This window comes from Chrysemys picta, chromosome 22, assembly GCF_011386835.1.
Source record: "Chrysemys picta bellii isolate R12L10 chromosome 22, ASM1138683v2, whole genome shotgun sequence".
NCBI lineage: Eukaryota > Metazoa > Chordata > Testudines > Emydidae > Chrysemys > Chrysemys picta.
In genome coordinates this window covers 5,859,598-5,878,571 of record NC_088812.1, presented here as the reverse complement: position 1 = coordinate 5,878,571, position 18,974 = coordinate 5,859,598, and the positions used below count along the sequence as shown (strand labels likewise).

General features: G+C 55.0%; 1 protein-coding gene across 2 annotated transcripts in view; it reads right to left on the bottom strand.

Annotated features, from left to right (window-relative positions):
• LOC122172854 (adhesion G protein-coupled receptor E3-like) overlaps nt 1–18,974 on the bottom strand; it is a 53,530-nt gene that overhangs the window by 1,727 nt on the left and 32,829 nt on the right. The window contains exons 1-10 of one of the 2 annotated variants that reach the window (XM_065576117.1): nt 5,451–5,896; nt 4,790–4,909; nt 4,041–4,243; nt 3,209–3,379; nt 2,846–3,040; nt 2,072–2,307; nt 1,675–1,741; nt 837–928; nt 402–570; nt 178–285 (exon numbers count right to left, since the gene is read on the bottom strand). In XM_065576117.1, coding sequence (XP_065432189.1) covers nt 178–285; nt 402–570; nt 837–928; nt 1,675–1,741; nt 2,072–2,307; nt 2,846–3,040; nt 3,209–3,379; nt 4,041–4,243; nt 4,790–4,909; nt 5,451–5,709 — 1,620 coding nt within the window. In that variant the 5' untranslated portion in view covers nt 5,710–5,896. Of the gene's footprint in view, nt 1–177; nt 286–401; nt 571–836; nt 929–1,674; nt 1,742–2,071; nt 2,308–2,845; nt 3,041–3,208; nt 3,380–4,040; nt 4,244–4,789; nt 4,910–5,450; nt 5,897–18,974 lie in introns of those variants that run through there. The other variant, XM_065576116.1, reaches the window with a different exon arrangement.

Sequence of the window (18,974 nt, the reverse complement as noted above, 5' to 3'; positions counted from 1 at the left end):
CTAGGATACCCCTCGATAGTGACCGACTCTCACTAACACTTGCAGTGACGTTCCCACCTGGCTCATAACCAATCCTGCATCATTCAGGGGGCAAATCACCTTTACAGCATTAATGAGCCCCAGATAGAGATGACTGTTTCACAGACTAGTATTAGAACAGAGCAGAGGACCTCTTACCGTCTTGGTGCTGGTGGTGGGGACAGCAGACATGGATATATCGATTGACTGAGATTTCGTACAGAACATTCGGAATCCCTTGATCCATCTCCTGTACTCCTCTCTCACCTGGAGAGTGAGGGACACGGTCACTGCACTATGTAACTAATGCTGAGAAGATCAGACATGGCCGGCGCGAGGCCAGTAAAGGTGCTGTGTGGGTGCTGACAGGCCGTGGGCATTACCTGGCGATTGAGGAGACAGTGCACCAGGAAGATGAAGGCTCCCTGCAGGCTGTTGACGATGGTGAATAAATACGCCATGACCGTGGCTGCTGGGCCGATTTGGAGGAGACCAAGGCTCCATGTGCAGCCCAGAATGAAGAGCTGGGCGATGGCTTTAAAGGTCAGTAACCTGGATAAAGGCAGATGGAGAGATCCCGTTACAATAACCCTACGGAGAGCAATTGGTCAGGAGGATCTGGGCAGAGTGGGGTGGAGCTACCGGCCCCTGTTTTCCTATGTGGGACAGGGTTCCTGTCAATGAAAACACTATGGGAATTCATTCCTATGCATCCTAGATATGTGTTCCCCTCCTGCAATCCCTCACTTCCTCCCGGTACCAAGGACGTTCGATACCAAGGAATCTGACCCTCCAGGACTGTTTTGTTGCCATCTCACCTGTGGTTTTTGAGGGTGGACACATCTGCATTGAGGGAGGAGAGTTTGTTTCTCAGGATCCACAGTGTCAGCGCAAAGAACGTTATATTTATCTGTGGGAACATTGGGAAATATTTCCTGTAAAACATCCCATCCGGGGCCGGTGACTCCAGCAGAGGCAGAGAACGATCCCAGGAGACTGATCCGAACACTGCAGAACCGGGGACTGCTCATTTCCTATGGGAATCATCCCCTCTCCTGTAATATCTCCTGGCAGCTCTCGGTCCCTCCCCATGCGTGGAGCTGACAGCACAGCCAGGGCTGAGATGGATCAATGGGATCACAGAGGCTAGATGTTGCTCAGAATTAAATATGGAGCCTCTCCAGTGGAGTCAGGAGTTATTTCGGGTTTACACTGGTAACTGAGAGCAGGATCTGGCTCAAAGATTCCAAATCCTGCCTCTAGAATACTTCCTGCCACTTTCAGGCTGTTACAACCCCCCCCCGCCCCCAACTTCCCCAGGGGGTAGGGAGGAATACATAGGGACATTTGTTTCTGCCACTACAAAAACGACTCCAGAGTATAGTCCCCTCCCTTCCTCATTCACTGGACAAGACCAAACTCTTCTGTCTTCACTTGGCAAAACTCCTACTGACGTCCATGGGAGCTGTGCCTGAGTAAAGGCTGTAGGCCCGGTGATACAGCAAAGGGATTGACCACAGCAGATGATCCAGGTGGGAGCTAACTGGGTCTTTCCTTGTGTTTTATGGGCCGCATTCTCCTCCCTGCTTCACTGAAATCAAAGGGGTCGCAGAGGTGAGAGGATAATGGGGCCCTGTGGTTCTGTGAGGTACCCACCAGGATTATGGCACAGACTGGACCCAGGAAGCTCCAATGAAAACCTCTGACCTGGCTGAGCCAGCATCTACAAGCAGGAAGGAAGAAGAAGGTGACTTTAATGGGATTACAACCCCACAAACCCAGCCTGGGACATGGGAGTCAAGCTGGGATCTTTCTGGCTTGTTCTTCCGCATCATCCGTTGGTTGAGAAATGTAGATGTCTGACAGGTGGGCAACTCAACTACAGCGCTCGGGCCAGCTTAGTGTCCCTGGGGATGGGAAGGGTCCCAGGGGGACATTCAGCTCCCAGGCAGGGTGAGCAGGGAAATCTAGGTTCAAGTCAGACCTGGGGTGAGCTGGACAAGCGCATGGAAGCCACATCCCAGCTCCCCTTCGGGATGGGCGCTGCACGTACTGTTTGGAAGTTCCGTAGCCATCAGGATTCACCGCTGCAGAAATAGCCACCACCAGGGCTGGGAATCCGTAGCCGAACGGGTACATGAATCTCTTCTTGAACCGGCTGGCGCTGGTGTAATTCATGACCTTCAGGTTCCTGACGGTGAGGAAGAGGTGCAGCCCCTCCAGGAACATCCAGGAGAAGCAGGCCAGGAAGAGGTAGTGTAGGAGCCCAGCAATGACAGCACACCCCACCTGGGGGAGACAGAGAGCCCAGGGACACTGCGGTGGGGAAGGGAAATGCTGAGTATGGGGAAGACCTGCCTGGGGGGTCACACCGGGATTCTTGTTAGCACAGCTCTCCAGTTATAGCACTCCGTGACCCAGAGACGGCAGGTTCCTCGGTCTATGGAGGGTCCTGCGGGTGCACATTGCTCATGTGGGAAGGGAGCAGAGATTAGTGGTTACAGCAGGGGAGCAGGGCTCAGGGGATCCATGTTCTGTTCCCAGCCCTACCACAAAGTCTCTGGGTGACCATGGGCAAGTCACTTAGGAGGGAAATCTCAACATAGGGAGATTCTGACATAGGGATAGAACTGGCTGACCTCCACGGGTTGGGGACACTCAGACCCTGTGCCAGTGTGAAGGGGCCTAACAGGGGGTGGAAACATTCCCCCAGGAATTCCCCGTGTCCTGCACAGCCCAGAATCCAGGAAGCACAAAGGGGTTCAAATCCACACACCCCAGCCCTCCTGAGAATGGAGGAACAGAGCAGGGGAGAGTCGGGCCGTACCTCACTGCCGATGGGGGTAACCACAGTGAGGAAGAGCAGGTCAGCCAGAAAGAGGCAGAGGCAGAGCTGCAGGTGGAGGGAGGTGCTGACGTTGCGGATGGAGCGGCACAGGAGGAAGGTGAGGATGGCGAGGAAGAGGCACGGCAGGGAGAGGGTCAGTCCCACGTAGGTGATGATGGTCAGTGGCTCACTCTCCTGTAACACAGCAAAGGGAGAATAAACAGTGAGCCCAGCCCAGCCCCCTCGGCTCCGACTCAGCCTTTTCCCAAGCAAAGCCTCCAGTCGCTCCCGGGAGAACTTTGCCCACGGCTGAGTGTGGAGCTCAGGGTCCTGCGCTGTGATCTGAGTCTCATGGTGAGATACCGTCACTGTGGTGGGAGCCATTAGGATGGTGAATCTGGAGAGATGGTCACAGCTGCAGTTGGTGTGAGTGCTGTTTATGTGCACGGTGGTGCAGCCGTCCGGAGACCAGCTGCCGCTCTCGGCCACTACTTTCCAGTAGACGCAGAGAGCCTCTTCCTCCTCTTTTTTGACCTGGAAATACAACAGAATCATCCTCATCCTCATGGGACCACGGAACGTCATTTCTGTTATCACATGTCTATAGCAAACCCAAGGCCACCTACAGCTCCACGGCTCTCCCCATGCAGCCCCCAGTGCCCACTGGGGCCATCCCGGTGACAGCGGAGAGAGAACGGAGAACCCACTGCTCCAAAAGCACAGGCCCTGCTATTGGAGCAAAAGGGAAATAAATCCTTGCTAGCTGTTAGCACTATAAGGAACGTGGCACATGGCTGAGCAGTTCTGACTGCATCCAGCAGAGGGCAGTGCCGTGTGCACACATACACATATGCACCCTAACCACTTCATTACTGTATCAAAGTGTTTCATGCTGATTCCCTGAACCCCAATCTCTACAGAAAGCGGCTTTCCAGTTATTCCGGCTCAGGGCTGATCTAGGCGGAGCTGTTACCCTAGAGCACTTTGCACAGCCATGTGTCGTGATGTGACCCCCGGGAACCTCCTCCAGGAAAACAGCCCCAACTCATCAGGAATAAGGAGGCCTCCTCTTCTCAGGACCATCGATAGCCAGAAAGGCAGCACGGTCCAAATGCCCGGCAGGAGATGGTGCCGTCTATAGGCCCCTCTGGAGCCCTAGATATGGAGCAAAGCGAGAGGCTCTTCCTTCACGCACCTGTCTGTGGCTCAGGGTGAAGTTTGCAGGTCTGGAGAGGTTAATGGGTCTCCCGTCTCCGACGGCCCCACTCACCACCCTGGAGTTGAGATGACTCTTCTCCAGCTTCCCACCAGCCGGTAGATTTCCCTCGCTGAGACGTCTCGCACTGATGATGGAGTTCAGGGTGGAGTAGGAAATAAAAGCAGCAGCCCCCAAACCTGCTGGGAGAGGAGATGATCCCTCGTTAGGGAGCTGGGGACGCTATGGCAAAGATGAGCCGGCCGGGTGCCCAGGGGTCACAGTGAGTCTGGGGCAGATCTGGGAATGGAACCCAGGATCCTGGCCACAACTCTTAAGGTTTAACCACTGGACTGTGCTACCTCCTCCCTCGGAGCCCCCAGGAACGCGTCCGGCTGGAAACGTCGAGCTGCAGGATGCAGAGATGAAGAATCAGTTTTTCTCAGTGAGACCAGGAGAGGGGCTGGCCAGGGATGAGCTTCCCCTGGTGCTGGAGGATTCGGGGCCCTGAATATGGCAGCTGAGGTACACGTTACCCTGGTCCCCACATCTCCATTTGGGGGTCTGGCTAGACCAGGCCGTCCCTGCCCTTTCCATTCTCTGGGCCCACTTCATACCAGAGTCCCTCTCATGAGCCGTCTCCCCTCTGCCCCCAACTCCTCACTGCTCGGGGCTCAAGCTGTGGGACAGGCAGGAACCTCTCTGTGCAGTGGTTTGGGCCCTGGGTGTCTCCATCCCCAGGATGGTACCTTGTGTGGCTGCCCCGGTGACTGTATCACAGTCCATGTCCATCGTCTCCTCGTGAGCGGTCAGCGTGAAGTCTTTGCTCTGGTGGCTGCAGTTCCCTGTGATGAGCCGCGTCTGGATAGCTGCAGGGGGGTGGAGGTGAGGAATGACAGAGCCCCTCACTGTGAAACCCCTTCCCTGGGAATCTGTCCATTGTGGGCCAGATCCACCCCCCTCCCACTCCACATGGAGCCAGGGGGGCTTCAGGGCTCTTCCGCACTATGGGAGTGGGAAGTTTGGAACCTCCCTGAGTTCCATTAATCAGCCCCCCATATCCTCTCCCCCCATTCTGTCTCTGTCTCCCTGGGGATCCTGCATCCCCAGCAGGGAGAGTAGTGAGCGTGGGGGGAGGCGCCTGGCTCAGCGTGGCAGCCCCTAGTGCTGGAATGCCAAATATTACATTTAAACCCTTCTCGGGCATTGCTGTTGCTCCTGGGGGCACTGGCGGGGCTGGGTTATATTTCCTGGGGCAGGGGCAGTGCTGGTCTGTGTCTGTACTGAACACAGGCTCACATCCACAATGGTATATAGGCTCTAACTTCCAGTGGATTTGGGGCACAGTGTATAATCCCATATCTCACGGCACCCAGCAGGTGGCGCCAAGAGCCACACGTCCCCCCTCACCCATAGACTCTGTCGTCACATTCTGTGTTGTCCACCCTGGAGACCGGAGCGCAGTGGCCAGCGTGGCCAGTTCCACGCTCTGCAGCAGGACCGTCACGGCCGACACCACGTCCCTCTTGTCTCCGCCATCCCAGAAGGAGGTGCTGTTCAGGAGGGCACTGAAACGGAGAGTCACGTTCTGGGGACAGGAAAGTAAAAGCCCTGGGAGCGAGGAGTCTGGGGGTTCAGGTGCCATGTCCCATGTGTTTCCAGGGGGCATCGGGCATCACAGTCAATACCAGTTCAGGGGGCTGCAGTGCTCTCAGAGTGGGAGCCCTTTACAAAGGGGATCCACTGAGGCTGACTTGGGGCTCCAATGGGACCTGAAGCCAAGTGGGACTAGAACCCTTTGTCCTTCCTTCTTCGCTCCTGTTCCCCCATCCCTCCATTACAGATGCCAGGGAACAACATTGTCAGAAGCCCACGGCTTCCTAGGCTGTCTCTATGCTCCATCCAGCAGCTGCTCAGAAATGTCTGTCAGGGCAGGAATACAGCCCAGATCCTGCTGCCTGAAAAACTCAGGTCACTGACAGATGAGCTGAAGGAGAATCCCCATTAACTGTTAGCAGTATAGCACCTCTGTTCTGAACACTAGAGGGCGCATGTGGGTGGACAAACCACAAACGTGCACTCGCACCACTAGAGGGCGTGTGCACACAGACACAGACAAACACCACTAGAGGGTGCACCCCCACTCCCCACAGCAGTGGAGGGCATAGATCTTGTCTGAAGAGTATCTACACGTCTCCCTCCCCCACAATCCAGTGAGACTCCTAACCCAGCACAGCACCACACAGGGCTCTGGGGCACACGCAGGGGCACTAGTCTGCAGGGCACATTCCAGGGACGGAGCCTCTCACCTCCAGTGATAATGCCGCACTCCCGTCTCCGCAGGTGGACATCAAAATCTCTAAGGTCGAATTAAAGAAAGAGGAAAAACTGCTGCTTCTGCCGCTCCGCTTTCCCTGCAGAGAGACCCAGGGCAGAGGGTGAGTTCTGCAGGCGCTGAAGGGCGACCGACATTGGTGTTTGCCTAATGCCTGATCCTGACACCCCTCATTGAGTGAATAAAGCTTTTATATGAGACGTGTCCAGGACATGTACGATGGTGCTGTTGCCACAGCGCGAGGTTCATGTGGCGAAAGGGAACAGTTTCTAGTAACAGCTGGAATTCATCAAGGCTTGGGACTAATCCCTTTTTGTTCATGTCGGTGCTGGATGAATTGACAGAAAGCAGCCAGAGAGTGGCCCCCGGCACATGCCTTTTGCAGATGACATAGTGCTCGTGGAGAGAGAGGAAAGAGGAAGTGAAAGAACACGCAGAGAGACATGGAGATGCATATTGGAAAGAAACAGCATGAAAATCACCAGAAGAAATCAGAGTATATGGTCTGTAGATTCAATGCTCTCCTGCTGGAAGACACTGAGCGTGTAAGTCTGGGACCAGCCACTAGCAAAGCTACAGAAGTTTTATAAAGTTTGATAACAATTTGCAAACACCTAGAAGATAATAAGGTGATAAGTAACAGTCAGCATGGATTTCTCAAGAACAAATCCTGTGAAATCAACCTGATAGCTTTCTTTGGCAGGGTAACAAACCTTGTGGATGGGGGGAAGCGGTAGACATGGTATATCTTGACGTTAGTGAGGCTTTTGACACTGTCCCACGTGACCTCATAAACAAACTAGGGAAATACAACCTATATGGATCCACTCTAAGGTAGGTGCATAACTAGTTGGAAAACCGTTCGTAGAGTGTAGTTATCAGTGGTTCACAGTCAAGCTGGAAGGGGATATCGAGTGGGGTCCCGCAGGGATCAGTGCTGGGTCTGGTTCTGTTCAATATCGTCATCAATGATTTAGATAATGGCATAGAGAGGACACTTATAAGGTTTGCGGACGATACCAAGCTGGGAGGGGTTGCAAGTGCTTTGGAGGATAGGAATACAATTGAAAGTTATCCTGACAAACTGGAAAATGGTCTGATGTAAATAGGATGAAATTAAAAAAAGACAAATACGAAGTTCTCCATTTAGAAAGGAACAATCAGTTGCACACATACAAAATGGGAAATGAATGTCTAGGAAGGAGTATTGCAGAAAAGGATCTGGGGGTCATAATGGACCACAAGCTCAATATGAGTCAACATTGTAATGCTGTTGCAAAAAAAGCGAACCTCATTCTGGGATGTATTAGCAGAAACATTGTAAGCAAGACACGAGAAGTAATTCTTCCACTCTACTGTGCCTAGTAGGATGAGAAGGATCGAATCCCAGCGCGGAAAGGAACAAACACAGTATTGCCCTGATCTTGGATGGGGTTTACAGGGGTCTCCGTAATACCAACAGCAAAGGTTTTTGTTTGGGAATTTCCATATTGGTGGTACAAAACACAAGGCCAAATTCCCGACAAATGAATGATGGGTTCGAACGTACCTGCAGAGAGAAATTCCTGCACGTCTCTTTGATTCTCTCAAACTCAGCGCTGGAGTTAATGCTGGGGACTTGGAACAATGGGAAGAGAGGAGCAGACGTTAGAGCTTTCATATCAGATTTTCATATCAACTCACTCCTGCCTGGGTGAAAATCCCCTTCTCTTCCCAGTCCCGATGGCTGCTCTCTGTCCACATGCCAGTCCTGCACTGCCAAGAGTTTAACATGCGGCTGCTACAAAACTCCCTCCCTTCCCCCCGTCTCACTCTGTCTCTCTCCCCTCCCTCGTGCTCCTGTCTCCAAGGCTTCTAGACGTGTTTCCATCTTCTCTGCAGAGAGACCTGCTGGGTACAGACACCTCTGCCCGCTGGGGAGACGCACCTTTACTAGGGTTACCATATTTTGAGTGTCCAAAAAGAGGACACTCCACGGGGCCCTGGCCCCGCCCCAGCCCCGCCCATGACCCAACTCCACCCCTTCCCCAAAGTCCCCGCCCCAACTCCGCCCCCTCCCCTGCTTCCCGCGAACATTTGATTCGCGGGAAGACCCATGCCCCACCCTCCAGGGGCAGCAGGAACCTACCGGCTACTTCCTGCCTTAGCACCACTGCACAGCCAACCAGGAGCTGCCCGAGGTAAGCGCCACCTGGCTGGAGCCCACACCCTTCACCCCTTCCCACACCCCAACACCCTGCCCCAGCCCTGAGCCCCTTCCCAGAGCCCACACCCCCTCCCAAACTCCAACCCCCTACCTGAGCCCTGAGCTTCCTCCCGCACCCAAACTCCTTCCCAGAGTCTGCATCCCGCACCCCTCTGCACCGCAATCCCCTGCCGCAGACCTGAGCCTCCATCTGTAGCCTGCACTCCAGCCCCCTACCCCAGCCCTAAGTTCCCTCCCGCACTGAAACTCCCTCCCAGAGCCTGCACCCCATACTCCCAACTGCACCCCAGCCCCCTTCCCCAGGATCAGCCTGGAGCCTGCACCCTCTCCCATACCTCAACTCCCTACCCCAGCCTGGTAAATGTGAGTGAAGATGGGAGAAAGCGAGCAAGGGAGAGAGGCGGAGGGAGAGGGATGCAGTAGGTGGGGTGGGGCCTCAGAGAATGGGCGGGGAAAGGTGTTTGGGTTTGTGTGATTAGACAGTTGGCAACCCTAGGGTAGAGATGCCTGGCCCCTGGCAGCCCTGCTCACCCACGCCCCAACCTTACTCCAGCGCAGATCAGTCTCACCCCGGCCTGGCCCTGGCACGGTCCCTGCTCTGCTCCCCAAGCCACACCTGGGCACACTGGTGGCTATGGCTCCGAGACAACAGGAAACACCCTGGTGGACAGACAGGCTGGGCTGGGAGAAGGTGAGAGCCATGAGGCTCAGCCTTCCACTCCTAGGGTTCAGACACAGGAGGGACCCCGTCCATGTGACCATTTCACATACAGAAGCACTGAGTTGGTGGCGATGCATGGGGGATGGGCGCATCGTCAGTCATTCCTGCGGGTTGGGGGAAGCGGTTGAGCGGCTGCGGAAATGGCCGTGACTGATTCTCCCGGAAATCCCAGCCAGGAATAAGTGCTGGAAATCGACATTTGCCTGTTTATTAACCCAACATTTCAGCTGTCCAATCAGGAAGCAGAGAAAGACCATGGGACCAAGGCAACCAATTTACAACATCACTGACAAATTTTCAGAGCAAACAGTTTGCCAATAAAATCACAGACATTTAGCTTTCCAAACAGCCAAAGGGTCGGCTGGTTAATGAGCAGGTTTGGATCAGCATGCAGAGCTGTTCTGCTGACTCCCCCTGGCGTTCAGATCCGCAGTGGCTTATCAGTCACCATCCCTGGGGACAGATGGGTGGCGACCCTTCCTGAGGACGTAGGGGCAGAATCACAGAAGAAAACTAAGCTCTCCCTGATATTTATTCATAATGCTTTTGCTTCTCACTGAAATCCTTCTGGCTAAAATCCCCTTCGCCTGGACATCAGCAAACAAGTCAATCAGCGGGGACAGTCAAGAGCACTCACAGAGCATTCCCTTGGGCCGTGTTCCAGCAGCTCTGTCTCAGACTCCCCTTCTCTCTCTTTCCCGTGACAGCGTTTTGCTATTTCCCGCTACGCCCCTTCCCCTCGGTCGTTATTTGCATAAAGGCAGCACCCAGCGCGCTGCACACACACTGCCATAAAGAGCTTCTAGTGTAAATAGACAAGAGGTGGGAGAGAAAACTGAGGCAGGGAATTGCCCAAGGACACCCAGCAGTGACAGAGCTGGGACTAGAACTCAAGTCGCCTCAGTTCCAATCTCACACCCAACCCACTAGACCTGTCTCTTTCAGCTTGTTTCCGCCAGAGAAGGCCAAGAATGTGTCTCCCCTGCCTCACCAGGCAGATTTTACCTTCTGCTCTCCCTCACTGAGAGGAGCTTTGTGTCTCCTGACTCACGACCGGGAGTGCATCAGAGCTGGATAAAATCCCTTGTTCCTTTGGCAGGAAGCTTTTTGCTCCATTGTTAAACCTCTTCGAAGGCAACAGGCCTATGCCATGCCTGTGAGGGGGCTTGTATTTGCCAGCCGCTAGCAAAGGCCGCTGAGCCACCGAACAAGGAAAGAGCAAGTTTGTCCTGCTCTAGTGGCTGGTTCCCATAACTAGATAACAGCCTGCTATAATGACCAACAAATGGAGTTACTCCCTTAGCTCCAGCAGTTGAGCTTTCAGCACACAGGTCCTGGGTTTGATTCCTACTAAATGACCCAAGCTGGTTCCTTTGTGATGAAAGCTCCTTCCCCAGCCTTAGCAGTTGCTGAGGGTTCGGTTAATGGGGTTCCAGATTCTAATGGGCTTTTTGAGCCCAAGCTGTATTAAAGGTTGATCCAACACAGAGTCCTCGGCTCCGTCTCAGCCCAGTTTGCTTTGCAAAGACCTGACCTGCCCCCACTTCAAAGCTCTGCTACGAAAGAGCATCTTGGGCTCTGATTGCAGCTGCAAGTTTGGGGGGATGTTGCAGCTTCTAATGACATCCCCAATGCCCTACGCTGGTGCCGCGGTGGAATTAAGCACCATGGCAAGAGACATGGTGATCTTCAGTCCCAGGGCTCAGTTTCCAATGTGTAAGACAGGCTGGGAGTCAGAACAGACACTGCCCGGGTGTGGCGCAGAGAAAGAGCGAGACCTCAGGGCAACCTGGTTAGTTTCATCATCCATGTATGCGGGTTAGTTTCAGAGATCCTGGGTCAGCTCAGTGGCCGGGAATTAAAAGCATCGCCAACGCCAAGCAATCAATAAAAGCCCCAAACCGTGAGCCAGGCTGCCCAAAAAGCCCTGGCATGTTGATGCAGTTCCCGTGGGGCTCACAGATTGTGGTGTTTCGCCGGCACTCGTCAATGTCTGCAAGGAGGGAGAAAGCACTAGGTCAGGCTGATCTAGGAGCTGTACCTTGGGCATTGCGGTGATGCTGCTGGGGGATAATCCAGGCGTCCGAAATGCACCGTGCTCTGGGGAACGGGGCTGGTTAGAGCCAGGAGTTCAGTTACTGGGTCAGCGACTGGGAGCGAGTTGGCTATTGTCCGGAATGAGCCGCTCCAGCTGGGAAGGGAAAAGCAGCCCTGCCAGGACACGCGCCTGCTGCTTGCTAAAGCTACCAAGCGGATCTGGCAATGCCCAGTGCCGCAATATCAGTGCAGACGGCAATGCCTGAATGAGCCGCCTGCCCCTGGAAGGGACAAATGGGGAGCTGCTTTAGAGGAAGGGGCTAGAGAATAACATGAGGGCTAGTCTAATGCCTGGATATCAGTCAATGGGGTGACCTCCTCTGCAACCCATGAGCTGCCCAGGGCTCCCCCTTGCACACAGGACAGTGCAGAACCAGAGGGGTTCAGAGACAGGCAATGAGAATGATCAGGGTCCTGGGAAAACCCTCTATGGAGAGAGACTGAAAAGACTGGTACTGTCACCTGAGAGTGAACGTAAGAGGGGACATGTTAAGAGTCTATAAATGACTGACGGGGATAGAGAAGGGAGATGGGGAACTTCCGTTCTCCCCACCTCGTAACATGAGAGCAAGGGCCAGTCAGGGAAGTGAGAAGAGGGGAAATTCGAAACTGAGCCCAGGAAAGGCTGTTTCGTGCAATGTGCGATTAGCCTGTGGAACTCCCCACCACAGGAGTCACTGAGGTCAAGAATTTAGCAAGTTTCAAGGAGCGACTGGACATTCCTACGGATGATGAGAACAGCCAGAGTGATCATAGTTAAAGGCCACAGACATTCGGGAAGAGAGAGAAAACTTCCTGCTGTGGGGCTTCAGCCCAGCTGAGTATTAGAGACAGGAAGTGAGGGCAGATTATCCCCCGGCTGCCACTGCAGGGCTCTTCCACCGTCCTCTGCAGCATCTGGCTCTGGCCCGTTGGAGCCGGGATACCAGGCTAGATGGGCCCCAGCTCTGATCCCGTCTGTGCTGTGCAAGTGCCAGCGTGACTTGTGTCTCAGCCTGGCCGGCGCCACCATTTTGCCTCTTCATTGACTGAGCTGCTCCCGGTGCAGACTGACCCTGTAAGAACCGACCGGCTGCATCCTGCCAAGTGCTGCCTCCTCCGCCCCTCCACCCTGCGACACTCGCGGGTTCTCCTGACAGCACCAAGGCGGCTCCGTGTTTCCAGAACCTGCTTTATTCCGGAAATGACGTACAATCGAGTTCAGCCCCCGAAGGCTTCCAAGAGTCCATGCGGGATGGGAACGGAGCTTCCAGCGTCCTTATCCACCCGTGCTGGTTCCATTGGGATCTTTATAGTGGGTAGCGCTGCAGCAAGGGCCCCGTGGTGCCAGGCGCTGTACACACAACCAGCCTCAGCACAGCCGCTGCTCCAAAGCGCTTTCCCCAGCTCCGACGCTCTGTCTGCTGGAAAAGGGGCACCATGCGCTGGGTTCTCGGTGGTGTGGTCAGAGCTCTCCTCCCTCAGGCACACGGGTGTCCAGAGGCTTCCAAACTCGCTCCGAGTTGCAGGGAGCTCTGAGATTGGGTGTCTCTAGGGGCTTAAGTCCATGGGGAAATTGATGGTAACAGCTCCTGTGGAATAGCTCCCCATTCGGATACTCTGGTCTGGAATAATCAATGGACTTCCAAAGAGAACAGCGATCACCATCAATTCCCCCCGGGGACAAGCCCTAGGGATTCTCCGCACGGCTCCCGATACCAGCTCTCCCCGGACAATCCCCGGGGCACTGGCTGAGATACCTGCGGTGCTGATTTCTCCTTGTGCCTAGACCCGCCCCAGGACACTGGCTGGGGTTATCCCACGCGGCCGGGGGCTGGGCACAGGAACGGCTGGGCGAGGTCTCTGCCAGGGGAAGCGTTTGAACGAATGGGCTCCTGAGTTCTCCCAGTTCGACGGGCCCGGTGCTCTGCACCCCCCAAACGGGGGTGTAAAGGGCGGTTTCCATGGGAACGGCCGGCTAGGACTTGATACAAGCTCTAACTACCGGCTGAACGTCGCAAACAAGGGCCTGGAGCGCCCCGGCCCCTTCTCCGGTCAGGCCGTCCTGGCCGCCTAAGGGGGCATAATGGCCCCCTAGGAAACACCCTCCCATCCAGGGGGCTCCCTGTCAGTGTGGGGCTGGAAAAGGCTCCGCTCCCAGCCCTGAGGGATGGGGCAGATTGGGGGCGTGGCCGGGGTGCCCTGCACTGGGGCTATTCCCTGCTCCCCAGGGCCCATAGGGGGCAGAGCGCACTGTGCTGTATGTGGACCATCCACGAGGCCCCTTCCCAGGCTCGGGGGCACTAGCAGCCTGGATTCTGTGTGCTGGGGACAGCGAAGCTCCCCACCCATCTCCCTGGTGCTTCTCTGCAAACCTGGGGGTTTATTCCCAATCCAAACACCGAGGCAGGGGAGATCCTGGCCCCCACGCGCTGGGGCAGCAGTTCAGGGTCACGGCTGATCACAGCCCTGGTGAGTGGATCAGGTGCCTTTGCTGAAGCCGGCAGCAGTGTCTGGCGCAGCACCAGGCCTGGAATGAGCCCTGGGGTGTGTGTATGCGGGACGGGGGGGACTGAGCAGGGTGCAGTGGGGGCCAGGGGAGAGCTCACCCTGGCAGGTGTTCTCACTCGCGTGCGTGAAGTTTTCCCAGAGCTGGGCTTGTAGCCATCGACACAGGTGCACTAGTAACTCCCAGCCACATTGGTTCAGTTTGTGTGGGGTCCGCAGTTACTCCAGGGAGCAGGGCTGTCCCTAGCTCTTTTGGTGCCCTACACAGCCCCCGCACGGGGGGACTGTATGGGGCCCCGCCCCAGGCCTCTGTGGGGGTGAGTGGGGAGGCTGTCCCCAGGCCTCCACGGGGGGGCTGTGTGGGGCCCTGCCCCAGGCCTCGACAGGAGGGGGGGCTGACCCCAGGCCTCTGTGGGCAATGGGCGGGGGAGCGGGACAGGCCACTTTCTGTGGGAAGTGGAGTGACCTATCCCTAGTGTTCTTTGCTCCCCTGGCTCCCAGGCTTGGGGGGAGGGGGGAACCGCCCCCCAGCACTCACCGGTGGGACCCCACACAACCCCCCAGCTGATGTAGGGGCTGAGCCAGGGTGCCCAGCACTGCAGCTATTCCCTGCCACCCAGGACTCATGGGGGAGGATCGGTGGCATGGCTGGGGCACACTGTGCTGTGGCTATTCTCTCCTCCCCAGGGCCCAGAGGGGGCGGAGCGCACTGTGCTATTTACATGGCCCAGACACGAGACCTCTGCCCAGGCTCAGGGGGACACTAGCAGCCCAGATGCTGCGTGCTGGGGCCAGCGAGGGTCCCCTCCCCTCTCCCCAGCACATCTCTGCAGCACAAGGAGTTTGCTCTGTGGGTCTGTTTATTCCCCTTCCAAGCACCGAGCACAGGGGTGTGCCTGGCCCCATGCTCTGCAGGAGCAGGTGAGGGTCACATCTCATCACAGCCTTGCTGACAGCCTCAGGCCACTGCCAAAGCCGGCATCAGCCCCAGTGCGGCCCCTTGCTGGGAGTGGGCACGTGAGGTGGGGGTCTCAGCAAGTGGGGGCCAGGGGAGAGCTCACCCTGGCAGGTGTTCTCACTCGCGTGTGTGAACTTGGCTTTCCCATAGCTGGACTCGTAGCCATCGATGCAGCGGCAGGAGTAACTTCCAGGCACATTGGTGCAGTTTGCGTGGCCCTGACACTCGTCAATATCTGCAACACAAGAGGAGATGCTCTGTACAGTCCTGGCAGGGAGATGTTCCTGTATCACCCACCTGTACTGAGCTGGGTGACGGGACTGAGGTGATCAGGCCCCTGGAAGCTTAACAAACACAGGCCTGATTCTCAGCTACGCTCAGGCCACTCTAGGATGCTCTGGCAGAGGAATGGCCACTTGAGAATATGGTGTATTGAAAAATGTGTTAGCATCACAAGCTCTCATTTTACATCTATAAGGGGCTTTCCTGGACCAACTTGCGGAGTAGGGGGCTTGGGTGAGAAGCATGTGATCTGGGGTTTTCAGCTGTGTATCTGCCAAAGAGCCCAGCCTAGAGGAAAGTGGGGTTAGCTGTGCCCGTCTGCCTTTAAGAGCAGCCTGCTTTGTCTCTCTCTGTTTGGGGTTCTTGTGTGCTGGGGTTCTGGACTCTAAGAATAACCCTGCGTTTAGCTGCAGCCTGCCAGCAAGAGGATGTTTCTAACTGTCTGTGTGTGTGCTGTGAACATTACAGAGGGAAGGGGACCTTCCGACCCCAGAACAGCCACTGTGGCCTCTATGAGCCAAGCCCCAATGGGGCCAAGATTTGGGTAGATTTGGGTCCAAGTTTGAAGCTGAGTTGCCCAAGGGATGGGGACACTGGGACTTGGCAGAAATCCCCCTCAGGTTCCTATCACAGAGGAACACACAGGCATTGCCAGCCTGGGTCAGCCCCAAGGCCCCTCTACCCAGGTATCCCATCTGCGACAGGTGCTACAGAGGAAGTTGTAAGAGCCGAGCGATAATCTGCCCCCATGAAGGTCTCCTCCTGGTCTTTAATAGTTGGAAGTCGGTTTAAGCCCTGACGTGGGAGCTTTTCCCTCCCTCCCAGAATTATTGTCCATTAACTAGCACAGCTCCAGGCATTGTCGTTCCCCAGAGAAACAGCCAGTCCCTCTTCAAAACTCAACACATTCACAGCCTTTATTCCGCGGTAGCAGTGAGTTCCAGAGGCTACTGCTGCCCCGGGTGGAGGAGTATTTCCTTGTATCTGATTTGAATTTGCCCCTTTTCAATACAATTCACTCCACACAGTGCCCCTTGCTCATTGGTCTTTCTAAAGCTCATGATTTTCTAAGGTAATCTGATTTTTTTTTTTTAATGCTTGGGATTGTCATCATGTGCTCAACCATGCATTTAATACCCACTGGACCCGAGTTAAGTGCGTAACTGGGCAGGGCTGGAGCCAACCATGTGCTTTGCTGACTCGGGGGGCTCAGGGAGCACAGACAGGGACCAGCACAAAGCGATTTAGCAGCGGGCAGCTGTGACGTGGCACTCCATATGATTCTATTCAAATATGCTAATGAGTGTGAATATAATGTAACTGGAATATGCTTCATGCAAAAGGTTTCTGGTAAGGGATCATTACAAAGCTTATAATCTACGGAGTGTGGTCATCCTATTTGTATAAATGTATCACTCTTGTATCTGAAACTAGAAATATGAAATATCACTCTGAGGTCCTATTGTAATTATGCAAAGTGTGGGCCATTAATGATGGTTTGGAAACTTGATGGCTCCCATCAACCAGGACAATTGCCTGTAGATAGCTCGGTTTACTTGCAACCCTTCCTGTGAGTCAGGCTGGGAAGAATTAAGGCTATGTGAACATGGCACCTAGTACTGTAATTCATCTTAAACCTGCGGCTTTACCAGTTAGAAGTTGGGGTGGGGACCCAAAGAGACAAAAGATTCCCACCTTGTGCCAAAGGTATATAAGGGGGTGGAACAGAACAAAGGGGGCTGCCGTCATGAAAAATCCCCTAGCTACCACCGGAGCTGGAACAAGGACTATACCAGGGAAAAATATTGGGCCCAGACTAGGAAGGCATCCAGTCTGTGAAAGAAGCTTATTGAAACATCTCCGAAGGTGAGATTTTATCTGTATTCAGTTGTATTACTGTATTAGAAATAGATTTGCGTGCTTTATTTTATTTTACTTGGTAATTCACTTCGTTCTGTCTGTTATTACTTGGAACCACTTTAATCCTACTTTTTATATTTAATAAAATCATTTTTTACTTATTAATTAACCCAGAGCAAGAATTAATTCCTGGGGGAGCAGACAGCTGTGCATATCTAATTATCAGTGTTATAGAGGGTGAACAATTTATGAGTTTACCCTGTATAAGCGTTATACAGGATAAAATGGAATTATTTGGGGTTTGGACCCCATTGGGAGCTGGGTACCAGAGTGCTGGAGACAGGAGCACTTTTTAAGCTGTTTTCAGTTAAGCCTGTAGCTTGTGGGGGACGTGGTTCAGACTTGGATCTCTGTTTGCAGCAGGCAAGCGTGTCTGGCTCAAACAAGACAAGGTACTGAAGTCCCAAGCTGCCAGGGGAAATGGGCTCAGAGGTAGTCTCAGCACATCAGGTGGCTGTCCCAAGGGGGTTTCTGTGATCTAACCCATCACAGCATCTTCCAGCGTCGCCTTGTGGAGACACCAGCATGTGGATATCCTCTGCCAGGGGACTGGCATTGGTACATGCGTCAGCTTCACCAGCACAAAGGGGTCTCCAAATCCACTGGACTGCGAACCCAGAGAGACCTCTCGGTCTGTGCCCTGGGCAAACTCCCTGCCCTGGGGGAGCGACACAGAGCTGGCCAGCCCGTGTGTCCCTGTGCCATGATGCTGGAAGCCAGGGTGTCTGAGGGAAGCCTGGGGCTGGGCTGGCAATGCCAGTCACAGCACATGGCCCCTCACAGCGCTGCCTATGCAGGTAACTTGGGCAGGGGGAGGTCCCTTGAACTAGCAGCTGCGCCCCCTAGAGGCCAGAGGAGAGCATGGCTGCCTGCCCCCAGCGGAAGCTCAAGCAATAGGGGACGGGGGCGAATTCAAGAACACTTTAGCCCAATTACCAGAGCCGTTCCCAGAGCCACTTCCCAGGCTCAGTGGAGCCAGCGAGGGTCCCCTCCCCTCTCCCCAGTGCATCTCTGCAGCACAGGGAGTTTGCTCTGTGGGTCTGTTTCTAGCCCCGAGGGTTTATTCCCTGTCCAAGCACTGGGCACAGGGGTGAGCCCAGCCCCATGCTCTGCGGGAGCAGGTGAGGGTCACGTCTCATCACAGCATCGCTGATGGCCTGGGGCCACAGCCAAAGCCGGCAGCAGCCCCAATGCAGTGCCAGGCCTGGAACGAGTATTTATGTGTGCGAGGGGGGGGAGGGGTCTCAGCAGGTGGGGGCAAGGGGAGAGCTCACCTTGGCAGGTGTCCCATCTCACATTCGTGAAGTTGGTTTTCCCAGAGCTGGGCTCGTAGCCATCGATGCAGGTGCAGTAGTAACTCCCAGCCACGTTGATGCACTTTGCATTGAGTCCGCAACCTGGCGGGCTCAGCCCCAGACACTCATCAATATCTGTAATGCAAGAGGGGACACTCTGTACAGTCCTGGCAGGAAGACGTTCCCCATATCATGCCCCCCAACCCCCTACAATGAGCTGGGTGATGGAAACCAGGTCATCGGGGCCCTGAGCGGTTAGTGACTCCAAGTTACCAATTTATGCTACTGGAATGTTGGAAACAGCCATCTGAGCCTCCTGTCCCAGGTACGGGGGGGTTCAGCCCCAGAAACACCCAGATCCCCCATGTGAGGGGATGGGGGGAGACATCCCCCTGGGGCTCCAGGCTCCCTGTGTGTTGGGGGGGATGACAAACTGCCTCTCCTCCACCCCCTCCCTCCTTGGATCCCTGCGGGGTGGAGGGGGGAAATATAGCGCAGGGCTGCCGCATTCTGCTCCTCTGAGCAGGGATCCGTGGGGCCCCTCTGCCCCAGGACACCCAGGGGCTGATTAGGGCCCAGGCTGGGATTCAGACGGGTCAGTGTGATGAGCCCCCCCACCCTGTGCCCAATTCA